Source organism: Scomber japonicus, chromosome 8 (assembly GCF_027409825.1).
Source record: "Scomber japonicus isolate fScoJap1 chromosome 8, fScoJap1.pri, whole genome shotgun sequence".
Classification (NCBI taxonomy): Eukaryota; Metazoa; Chordata; class Actinopteri; order Scombriformes; family Scombridae; genus Scomber; species Scomber japonicus.
The window spans coordinates 33467695-33480194 of NC_070585.1; the positions used below are offsets into that span (position 1 = coordinate 33467695).

The window sequence follows — 12500 nt, forward strand, 5'->3', positions numbered from 1 at the left end:
CACAGACACACAGACACACAGACACAGACACACACAGAGACACACACACACACACACACACACACAGATCACAGTGATTGTGTTTAAAGTCAGAAGGATTCATCATTGTTGGAATATTTCAGTCTGGAGTAGCTGATATTCATCTCAGCAGTGCCCACGTCTTTACAGGGTCGTTTCCATGACAACCGTCTCACCTTGACTGGCATAGATGTGGCTGATGGTGACCAGGTGACCTGCAGAGAGAGAGGGGGGGAGGGGGGGGGGAGGAGGGGTTATACTGCTGTGAACTGACCTCAATAAGAAGAAACACACAGAGGAGAAATGTTCCTCATCTTTATTTAATCAGCACGGAAACAAAAACTCACTAAATACAGTTTATAAATACTACATTAGTACTGCAGTATTATAGTGATGTAGTATGCAGTATTACAGTAAAAGTACTGCAGTATTATAGTGATGTAGTATGCAGTATTACAGTAAAAGTACTGCAGTATTATAGTGATGTAGTATGCAGTATTACAGTAAAAGTACTGCAGTATTATAGTGATGTAGTATGCAGTATTACAGTAAAAGTACTGCAGTATTATAGTGATGTAGTATGCAGTATTACAGTAAAAGTACTGCAGTATTATAGTGATGTAGTATGCAGTATTACAGTAAAAGTACTGCAGTATTATGAGTGATGTAGTATGCAGTATTACAGTAAAAGTACTGCAGTATTATAGTAATGTAGTATGCAGTATTACAGTAAAAGTACTGCAGTATTATAGTGATGTAGTATGCAGTATTACAGTAAAAGTACTGCAGTATTATAGTGATGTAGTATGCAGTATTACAGTAAAAGTACTGCAGTATTATAGTGATGTAGTATGCAGTATTACAGTAAAAGTACTGCAGTATTGTAGTGATGTAGTATGCAGTATTACAGTAAAAGTACTGCAGTATTACAGTAAAAGTACTGCAGTATTACAGTAAAAGTACTGCAGTATTACAGTAAAAGTACTGCAGTATTATAGTGATGTAGTAGCAGACTCACTCTTGATGGTCAGCTGTTCCTGGATCAGCTGAGTATACTCCTCTTTGTTGAGCAGGGGGGGAAATCCTACGATGAGCAGGCCGACCTGGACCGGCCGGTTCCGGTTCTCCACCACGTAGAACCGAGTCTGGTTCATCTGCCGCAGAGACACCTGAGAGACAGGAAGAACACCACGGTTACTGATCAGGTTCTTCTACTGTTTAACAGATTATTGTTTATTTATATGTGAGTTTCTACAGTCAGTAAAAGAGTAGAAAGCTTTAACTCAAATTAGAAATGAGATGAGAAACAGGAGAAAAATCTGATTGAATATTTACAGCATCAATAAGAAAGAATATGTTGTGACAGTAGAGGTGAACTTTTGTCTGAGTTTTCTCTATTTTAAAATATATATATGTCCCAGATAGCAAAACTCTTTTGGCCCATATCTGGCCCACACCTGACATGTTCATCCGGCCCACATACAGCATGGAATGATGGCACTTGGGCGGTCCGCTCATGTTTGCCAAAAGTGGGCCATAACCAAGCCATCACAATGCCAGATGTCAACCAAAAACACACCAAATAAACCAGTTCAGCCAAGACTGGCCCAAATATGTTTCAACAAAGGTGGGCCAAGTATGTTTCCTTATATGTGGGCCTCTTTAGGCTCGCATCCGGATTAGTCATTGCCATACTTGCCATATTTCGGCCAAAGATGGGCCATATTCGTTTTGTGATATTTGGCCCAAATGTAGCATTTACTACATGGGCCAGTTTAGGTTCACGTCTGTTTTGTCCGGGCCAGAAGAATGCCTACAGTGCCGGATCATTGCCTCAAGTGGCCCACATTCACATGCTATCTGGGGTATATCAGTGGTGAGCGATGACTTTTTACTGTGGTCATGCTGAAGTGTCATTACCATGCACGCCCGTAAGGGGGGTATTTATTTATTAATAAAAAATATAATATGTTTTTTAATTACTATATCTCAAAAGTTCTCTGCGAAAACGGCACTGAATGCAAAGACTGAATATAATTAATATTTTCACTCATTTTGACCCAGGCTACACGATGAAATGAACCACTGACAGTTTCCCGCTGAACAATTCAAACAAGTCAGTTTTGTGCATGCGTGTTGGCAGATAAGCTGCTTCATCGATAGTAAACAGCCTCTAGCAGTAACTGTACTACTCAGTGTCACAGTGTGCATGCGCCAAACAAGCTGTCAACTTTCCAGCTTTTCACAAGCAAAACGGGACAGATTAGGATTTAAGACCAAACCAGTAGAACTAAGGTATTGTATAATTGAACACACTGCCAGATTAATATTTACAATTATTTTTATTGAAGGGCATGCACTGCATTTATAGCTTATTATGACCGCTCACCCATGATATATGTGTATATGTCTATTAAAACCTGCAGCATTTAATCTTAAACCTCCAGTTCTGTGTTCATGTTTAATGAGTTTTAACTGTGCAGGAAGTTAAAAAGGAATAAAAAGGTTCTGATATTGGCTTCAGTTCAGATTTCTGCTTTTTTGGCTTTAAAAACTACAAATATGAAGAAATAAAACCTTAAAACTGAACAAACTCTGTACATATGCTTTAGATGATTAAAGTAAAGTTAGTAATAATGAATGTGATGTCTGGTTGTATTACCTTCCTGATCTCCTGCAGTTTGTCCAGGATCTTCTCCTGAGGAGTCAGCGTCTGTCTCTGCACTGAGGACACAGAGGTCAAAGGTCACTACTGTTACTATCACATAGAGCAGCGTCTGTCTCTGCACTGAGGACACAGAGGTCAAAGGTCACTACTGTTATACCAGCTGAACTCTGACTGCTGCTTCCTCCTGGCTCTTTAAACTCACCTTGTTTGCTGCTCATGAAAACCTCCAGCAGGTAGAAGTTGGTCGAGTCTTCATCCTGAAACAACAAACATGTGTTCACTCAGACTTTCAAGTTAAAACATCTCATTAATACACTAGTTTATAAAACATAGAGTTCAATGCAAGTGTAATGGAGTTGAAATTATAAGTAGATTAAAAAGTATATAATTAAGTTTCTAGATGTTAATTTAAAGTAAAAACATGGAGGGGAAAATCTCTGTCGTCACATTAAAGGATCATTCTGCTGATTTGTCTTCATGTTTGGATCCAAACCAACAATGAACTGATCTACTAGCAAGTAATGTGTGTGTGTGTGTGTGTGTATGTGTGTGTGTGTGTGTGTATGTGTGTGTGTGTGTGTGTGTGTGTGTGTGTGTGTGTGTGTGTGTGTGTGTATGTGTGTGTGTGTGTGTGTGTGTGTGTATGTGTGTGTGTGTGTGTGTGTGTGTGTGTGTGTGTGTGTGTGTGTGTGTGTGTGTATGTGTGTGTGTGTGTGTGTGTGTGTATATGTGTGTGTGTGTGTGTGTGTGTGTGTGTATCAGCGCCTGGACTTTTATTTACTTGAAGTAAGAGTCTGGAGCTCTGATGACGTGCAGGATTCAGGTGTTCAGTTAAATGAAAGCAAGCCAAAGAAATGTCGTCTGAACCTCATCGATGAACAAGTTCAGTCGTGTTACTTTCTTTAGAAACAGAAACAGACTAATAACTACGGAAGAGGATTAGGGCCACTGTGGGAAAGTGAGTTCTGACTTTAATCTCATAATTCTGAGTTTAATCCTGAGAAAAAAATCATGATTTTGTTCCACAAAAATACTAACAAAAAAAAATTCTTTTTTAAAGAAAACAAAAAACCCCAAAAAGAATCCTACATAAAATAAAAATAAAAACTTTTAGGGAGGATTAAGAAATTTTTTTTTTAGGTTTTGGAAAAAATTCAGAATTTTGACTTTTTTTCAGAAATGAAAAAACTCTCTTAAAGAATCAATCATTTCAAATATATGTTTTTTTAGGGAGGATTTTTTTTCTTCATTTAAAAAAAAAAAAAATCATTTATTCATTTGAATTAAAAAAGAGTTTTTGTAGGGAGGTTTTTTTTCCATCATTAAAAAAAGAAAATAATAATTTGTTCATCCAAAAAATATCTCCCTAAAAAATATTTTTTTAGGGAGGATAAAAAAAAGTTTTTTTAAGGATTTTTGGCTTCATTAAAAAAAAAGAAAAATCCTAAAAAAATTATTTTTTAGGTTTTGGAAAAAAGTTAGATTTCTGACTTTTTTTTTAAGTTTTTGGATTTTTTTTTTCTTCTCAGAATTCTATTTTTTTGTTTTCAGTGGCCCTAATACTAAATGACAGAGTGTTTGTGTGTGAGAGTAGTTCTGCTACTGAGCATGTGCAGTAACAGAGAACATTTCATCGACGTCTTCACACCTGAATCCTGCAGTTTTATCTAAACACTAATACTTGTTAGTAGATCAGTTCCTCAAACAGAGACTTCAGAGAGCAGAGACTCCGTTCTTATTCTGGACAAACTGATAAACCTTCTCATTAATATTTCAGCAGATCTCAAAATGTGTTCAGAGCTAAATGTAACATCTGCAGGAGGTCGTGGTCTCTACCTGTCTGTCCAGCTGACTGAGGACCTCAGTGAGGACCGACTCTGCCGTGCTGTTCTTAGAGACGGAGATGGGGACGAAAGCTGCACCCGGCCTGAAACACATAAAAACACGTTAAAAAGAAAAAGAACATTAAACCCAGGAAACCCAGAACATCGGAGCAGAGTAAGAGATCCCCGTCCTCCTGACCTGGGCCAGCTGGAGTACACCTTGATGACCTCAGAGTCTCGTAGTTTGGCCCTCAGCAGCCAGGCGTCACCGCCATCCTTCACCGAGCTCCTGTTGTCCGGACTACCGTTACGGTTCATGATGTCGTCGCTATGGAGACGCTGCAGACCGCCGATCTCGTGCAGCTCGTAGTGCTGAGGTTCATCAGGGAGGTAGAAAGCTCTCAGCGCCGCCTCCTACAGGACAACATGAGTACTGCACTGTTAGACTCCTACAGGACAACATGAGTACTGCACTGTTAGACCCCTACAGGACAACATGAGTACTGCACTGTTAGACCCCTACAGGACAACATGAGTACTGCACTGTTAGACTCCTACAGGACAACATGAGTACTGCACTGTTAGACCCCTACAGGACAACATGAGTACTGCACTGTTAGACTCCTACAGGACAACATGAGTACTGCACTGTTAGACCCCTACAGGACAACATGAGTACTGCACTGTTAGACTCCTACAGGACAACATGAGTACTGCACTGTTAGACTCCTACAGGACAACATGAGTACTGCACTGTTAGACTCCTACAGGACAACATGAGTACTGCACTGTTAGACCCCTACAGGACAACATGAGTACTGCACTGTTAGACCCCTACAGGACAACATGAGTACGGCACTGTTAGACCCCTACAGGACAACATGAGTACTGCAGGACAACATGAGTACTGCACTGTTAGACCCCTACAGGACAACATGAGTACTGCACTGTTAGACCCCTACAGGACAACATGAGTACTGCACGGTTAGACTCCTAGAGGACAACATGAGTACTGCACTGTTAGACTCCTAGAGGACAACATGAGTACTGCACTGTTAGACTCCTAGAGGACAACATGAGTACTGCACTGTTAGACTCCTACAGGACAACATGAGTACTGCACTGTTAGACTCCTACAGGACAACATGAGTACTGCACTGTTAGACTCCTGCAGGACAACATGAGTACTGCACTGTTAGACTCCTACAGGACAACATGAGTACTGCACTGTTAGACTCCTACAGGACAACATGAGTACTGCACTGTTAGACTCCTGCAGGACAACATGAGTACTGCACTGTTAGACTCCTACAGGACAACATGAGTACTGCACTGTTAGACTCCTACAGGACAACATGAGTACTGCACTGTTAGACCCCTACAGGACAACATGAGTACTGCACTGTTAGACTCCTACAGGACAACATGAGTACTGCACTGTTAGACTCCTGCAGGACAACATGAGTACTGCACTGTTAGACTCCTACAGGACAACATGAGTACTGCACTGTTAGACTCCTACAGGACAACATGAGTACTGCACTGTTAGACTCCTACAGGACAACATGAGTACTGCACTGTTAGACCCCTACAGGACAACATGAGTACTGCACTGTTAGACCCCTACAGGACAACATGAGTACTGCACTGTTAGACTCCTGCAGGACAACATGAGTACTGCACTGTTAGACTCCTGCTGGACAGTAGCAATAGTATTAATAGTAGTATTATTAGTACCAACAATACCAGTAGTAGAAGTATAATTATTATTAGTAGTATTAGTATAATAGTTTATTTATTTATAAGTAAATAAAATGAATAATTTTCACATCTCATTTTCCACTCCTGACTGTTAAGCTCCTAAGGGTTACTAGTTGTACCAGTAGTAGTAGCAGTATTAATAGTACCAGTAGTAGTAGCAGTATTAATAGTACCAGTAGTAGTAGTATTAATAGTAGTAGTAGTATCATAAATAGCATCGGTGTGTAAAACGTGTTAAAACAGATCTCACCACCACTTCCTCATTCCTGGTGGCTCTTGAGATCGAGATCAGTCGGAAGTGTCCACGCTTGGCTGCATCATCGCCGTCAAACACCTTCAGCTGCTTACCTGTGAGCCACACACACACACACACACACACACACACACACACACACAGACACACACACAGACACACACAGGATTCAGACTCCATCTTTGTTTCACCTGATTTCAGCAGATGTGTTTTTCTGTGACCGTGTGTGTGAACTGACCGGAGTCCGGAGCAGCCGGCTGACCGTCTTTACACACAACAGCACTCTGATCGAAGTCGTCTGATGAGTTATCTGATGAAAAACATGGAGGGAAACAATCAGTCAGAGATATTTACAGCTCCATGACGTCCTGGTGAGGAGTGAGTCAGAGGTGTGAAGCTTCAGATACACCGTGACTCAATAAAACCAGATATTTAAGTTCTTGTCATTAATCTTCTCATGCTGCTTTCTTGCACAGGTCTACTGAGAAACTCATGATATCCTCAGTGGGACTTATTAGTACTGATAGTAGTATTAATAGTAGTAGTAGTATCGATAGTAGTAGTAGTAGTTGTGGTAGTACCAGTAGTAGTACAGTAGTTTCTTGTGCACTTTGTTTTCTTGTGCAAATGTTTTGTTTTTCCATTTTTTGAAGTCTACTTAAAGGTCAAATTCACCAAAATGACACAAACATATCTTCCCACATGCTCTCAGTCACACCGACGACTCATTAGTTTTCTAGACAGGTGTGACTGTTGTGGTTTTGAGGTCTCTGCAAATAAGAGTTCAGTCTGTCCTCAAATGAAACGAAAGTTAAATGAAGTTCTTGAAGTGTGAAAAACAAAACAGCAAAGTCAAGATTTTAACTAAATATTAAAAAACTATGAAAACTCTGTGATTGAGGTGAACTGGTCCTTTAAATCCAACCCAAAAACTGAAAACACATTTGTGTATCAGAACTCTTTCCCATTAATCATCTCAGCAGCCCTCACATTTATCTGCTGACCCTTTGGAGGGGCCCCACCCCTAGGTTGGGAACCACTGTAATACTGCATACTACATCACTATAATACTGCAGTACTTTTACTGTAATACTGCATACTACATCACTATAATACTGCAGTACTTTTACTGTAATACTGCATACTACATCACTATAATACTGCAGTACTTTTACTGTAATACTGCATACTACACCACTATAATACTGCAGTACTTTTACTGTAATACTGCATACTACATCACTATAATACTGCAGTACTTTTACTGTAATACTGCATACTACATCACTATAATACTGCAGTACTTTTACTGTAATACTGCATACTACATCACTATAATACTGCAGTACTTTTACTGTAATACTGCATACTACATCACTATAATACTGCAGTACTTTTACTGTAATACTGCATACTACATCACTATAATACTGCAGTACTTTTACTGTAATACTGCATACTACATCACTATAATACTGCAGTACTTTTACTGTAATACTGCACACTACATCACTATAATACTGCAGTACTTTTACTGTAATACTGCATACTACATCACTATAATACTGCAGTACTTTTACTGTAATACTGCATACTACATCACTATAATACTGCAGTACTTTTACTGTAATACTGCATACTACATCACTATAATACTGCAGTACTTTTACTGTAATACTGCATACTACATCACTATAATACTGCAGTACTTTTACTGTAATACTGCAGTACTTTTACTGTAATACTGCATACTACATCACTATAATACTGCAGTACTTTTACTATAATACTGCAGTACTTTTACTGTAATACTGCATACTACATCACTATAATACTGCAGTACTTTTACTGTAATACTGCATACTACATCACTATAATACTGCAGTACTTTTACTGTAGTACTGCATACTACATCACTATAATACTGCAGTACTTTTACTGTAGTACTGCATACTACATCACTATAATACTGCAGTACTTTTACTGTAATACTGCAGTACTTTTACTGTAATACTGCATACTACATCACTATAATACTGCAGTACTTTTACTATAATACTGCAGTACTTTTACTGTAATACTGCATACTACATCACTATAATACTGCAGTACTTTTACTGTAATACTGCATACTACATCACTATAATACTGCAGTACTTTTACTGTAGTACTGCATACTACATCACTATAATACTGCAGTACTTTTACTGTAGTACTGCATACTACATCACTCATAATCACTTATATCTTTATCTGAACCTCTGAAGTGAACTTGGTTTTTCAGAAGAATCTAAAGATGGATTCTCTTATTTTATTTGAGCTTTTTAAAAGGTTGAACTGACACGTTTGCAGAGATGGTTGCACAGTTTAAATATAAATCTATGTCTGAGTTATTTATGTGTGTGTGTGTGTGTGTGTGTGTGAACTTGTTGCACACACACACACACACACACACACAGGCCTCTCAGATAATATGAGTACTGTTACTTTTAATACTTACAACTAAATTCACACTTATGTACTTTTAATTCATGCAGGATGTTTCATGCAGGACTTTCACTTTAAAAGCATCTTAGAAACATGATGAATAATTGAATGATAGTATTTATCTAACTCCTCCTTGGTGCATATGTTATTACTTTAGTATATTTTATATTAATATAATTTTGTATTTAATTTAAATTTTGTTGCTTTTATCTTCATTGTGTGTTTTTCTTGTATGAGACTTTTATTGTTGTAGATGATCTGTGAGGAGCCCAGAGTTCGAGTTAGGAGTAATATCTAATGAGGATCCTAATAAACTGAACTAACCCTGTAACAGATTATTTCTACACTGTGATATTTCTTCTCTGACGTTAGATGTGAGTGTTTGGAGTGTGCAGATATCACACATCATGCAGCAGAGACACAAACACACCGTCGCTGTTATCAAGATGATGATTTGGTGAAAAACAAACATAATTCTTCAGTTTCACACTCAGATCAGAGAGAAGCTGTCAGGAAATGAGACGACTGTTTGTGCTTCACACGGCAGCAGAGGATGTGGTTTAGGTGTGTGTGTGTGTGTGTGTGTGTGTGTGTGTGTGTGTGTGTGTGTACCCAGGTCTTGGCTGCAGCTCTCGGTGATGCGGTAGAGGTGCATCTTGCTGAAGTTTCTGGAGTCGAGGCGAAGGCAAGCCGGATGCAGCAGCATGCAGCGCAGACGTCCCATAGTGCACTCTGGTGGAGCGCTGTGGTAACACGACATGTGGCTCTGCAGAGAGGACACACACACACACACACACACATGCACGCAGACAGACACACACAGACAGACAGAGACACACACACACACAGACAGACAGAGAGACACACACAGACAGACAGACAGACAGAGACACACACACACACACACAGACAGACAGAGACACACACACACACACACACACACACACACACACAGACAGACAGACAGACAGAGACACACACACACACATGCACGCAGACAGACACACACAGACAGACAGAGACACACACACACACACACACAGACAGACAGAGACACACACACAGACACACAGACAGACAGAGACACACACACACACACACAGACAGACAGAGACACACACACACACACACACACACACACACACACACACACACACAGACAGACAGACAGACAGAGACACACACACACACATGCACGCAGACAGACACACACAGACAGACAGAGACACACACACAGACACACAGACAGACAGAGAGACACACACACACACACACACACACACACACACAGACAGACAGAGACACACACACACACACACACACAGACAGACAGAGACACACACACAGACACACAGACAGACAGAGACACACACACACACACACACACACACACACACACACACACACACACACACACACACACAGACAGACAGACAGACAGAGACACACACACACACATGCACACACACACACACACACAGACAGACAGAGACACACACACAGACACACAGACAGACAGAGACACACACACACACACACAGACAGACAGAGAGAGACACACACACACACACACAGACAGACAGAGAGACACACACACACACACACAGACAGACAGACAGACAGACATACACACACACAGACACACAGAAACAGAAACACACACACACACACACACACACACACACACACACACACACACACATGTTTTCAGGTTGATATCTGAGAGTTGAACAGTAAACTTTCTGCTCTCTGGTGGACAAATTACAGAACAGAGAAACTGATTTAACCCTTCGCTTCTCCACAGTCCTCCTCCTGTGGAAACATGTATGTATGATACTAATATCACTTTATTTAAGTTTTATTTATCGGATATAAAGCGGCAAATTATCACACGATCGACTGCTACTAATGTATTTAAAGTTTAATCTGAAGCTAATATGAAGCTTCAGAGTCTGAATGAGTCAAATCTTCATCTTCTATGTTTCAACGTTACACTGTTTTTAGTAGTTAAGTCTTTTTGTTACTATACTTCCACCACAGAGAAACAGGAAACACTAAGAGGAGGAATGGAGGGAGGAAGGAAGGAAGGAAAGGAAACACTAAGAGGAGGAATGGAGGGAGGAAAGGAAACACTAAGAGGAGGAATGGAGGGAGGAAGGAAGGAAGGAAGGAAGGAAAGGAAACACTAAGAGGGAATCTGATGCTAAACAGACTGTAAATGTATCAGATATCATCACTGATATAATAACTCACACTGCTATAGTTACCCTGGTTACCATGGTTACTATAATAACTCACACTGCTATAGTTACCCTGGTTACTATGGTTACTATAATAACTCACACTGCTATAGTTACCCTGGTTACCATGGTTACTATAATAACTCACACTGATGAAGATCTACAGAAGCTGATCAGAGACTTTAAATGACTGATGTCCTCGAGTCAAGGAAGAAAGGAGGAAAGAAAGGAGGGAGGGAGGAGGGAGGGAGGAATGAAGGAAGGAAAGGAGGGAGGGAGGGAGGAAGGAAGAAGGGAAGGAAGGAAGGAAGAAGAGAAAGAATGAACAAGAAGTATGAGGAGAGAAAGGAAGGAAGGAAGGAATTAATAAAGGAATGAATAAAGGAAGGAGAGAAGGAAGGTATGAAGGTATGAAGGAAGGAAGGAAGGAATGAAAGAAGGAAGTAAGGAAGGAAGGAATGAATAAAGGAAGGAATAAAGGAAGGAGAGAAGGAAGGTATGAAGGTATGAAGGAAGGAAGAAAGGAAAGAAGGAAGAAAGAAAGAAGGAAGGAAAGGAGGAAGGGAGGAAGAAAGAAGGAAGGAAAGGAGGGAGGAAGTAAGAAGAGAAAGAAAGAACAAGAAGTATGAGGAGAGAAAGGAAGGAAGGAAGGAAGGAAGGAATGAATAAAGGAATGAATAAAGGAAGGAGAGAAGGAAGGTATGAAGGTATGAAGGAAGGAAGGTATGAAGGAAAGAAGGAAAGAAGGAATAAAGGAAGGAGAGAAGGAAGGTATGAAGGAAGGAAGGAAAGAAGGAATGAATAAAGGAAGGAAGGAAGGAAGAAAGGAAAGAAGGAAGGAAGGAATAAAGGAAGGAGAGAAGGAAGGAAGGAAGGAAGGAATGAATAAAGGAAGGAGAGAAGGAAGGTATGAAGGAAGGAAGGAAGGAAGAAAGAAAGAAGGAAGGAAAGGCGGAAGGGAGGAAGAAAGAAGGAAGGAAAGGAGGAAGGGAGGAAGAAAGAAGGAAGGAAAGGAGGAAGGGAGGAAGAAAGAAGGAAGGAAAGGAGGAAGGGGGGAATGAAGGATATGACTCACACTGATGAAGATCAATAGAAGCTGATCAGAGACTTTAAATGACTGATGTCCTCGAGTCAAGGAAGGAAGGAGGAAGGAAAGGAGGGAGGGAAGGAAGGAAGGAAGGAAGGAAGAAGAGAAAGAAAGAACAAGAAGTATGAGGAGAGAAAGGAAGGAAGGAAGGAATGAATGAATA

At 40.1% G+C, this 12500-nt stretch overlaps 1 protein-coding gene across 1 annotated transcript in view; it reads right to left on the reverse strand.

The window, feature by feature from the left end:
* LOC128363236 (diacylglycerol kinase theta) overlaps positions 1-12500 on the reverse strand; it is a 48233-nt gene that overhangs the window by 10377 nt on the left and 25356 nt on the right. Inside the window, exons 6-14 of the mRNA XM_053324189.1 lie at positions 9623-9776; positions 6762-6833; positions 6521-6618; positions 4709-4923; positions 4523-4613; positions 2889-2943; positions 2681-2742; positions 1037-1187; positions 195-233 (exon numbers count right to left, since the gene is read on the reverse strand). Coding sequence (XP_053180164.1) covers positions 195-233; positions 1037-1187; positions 2681-2742; positions 2889-2943; positions 4523-4613; positions 4709-4923; positions 6521-6618; positions 6762-6833; positions 9623-9776 — 937 coding nt within the window. The remainder of the gene's footprint in view (positions 1-194; positions 234-1036; positions 1188-2680; positions 2743-2888; positions 2944-4522; positions 4614-4708; positions 4924-6520; positions 6619-6761; positions 6834-9622; positions 9777-12500) is intronic.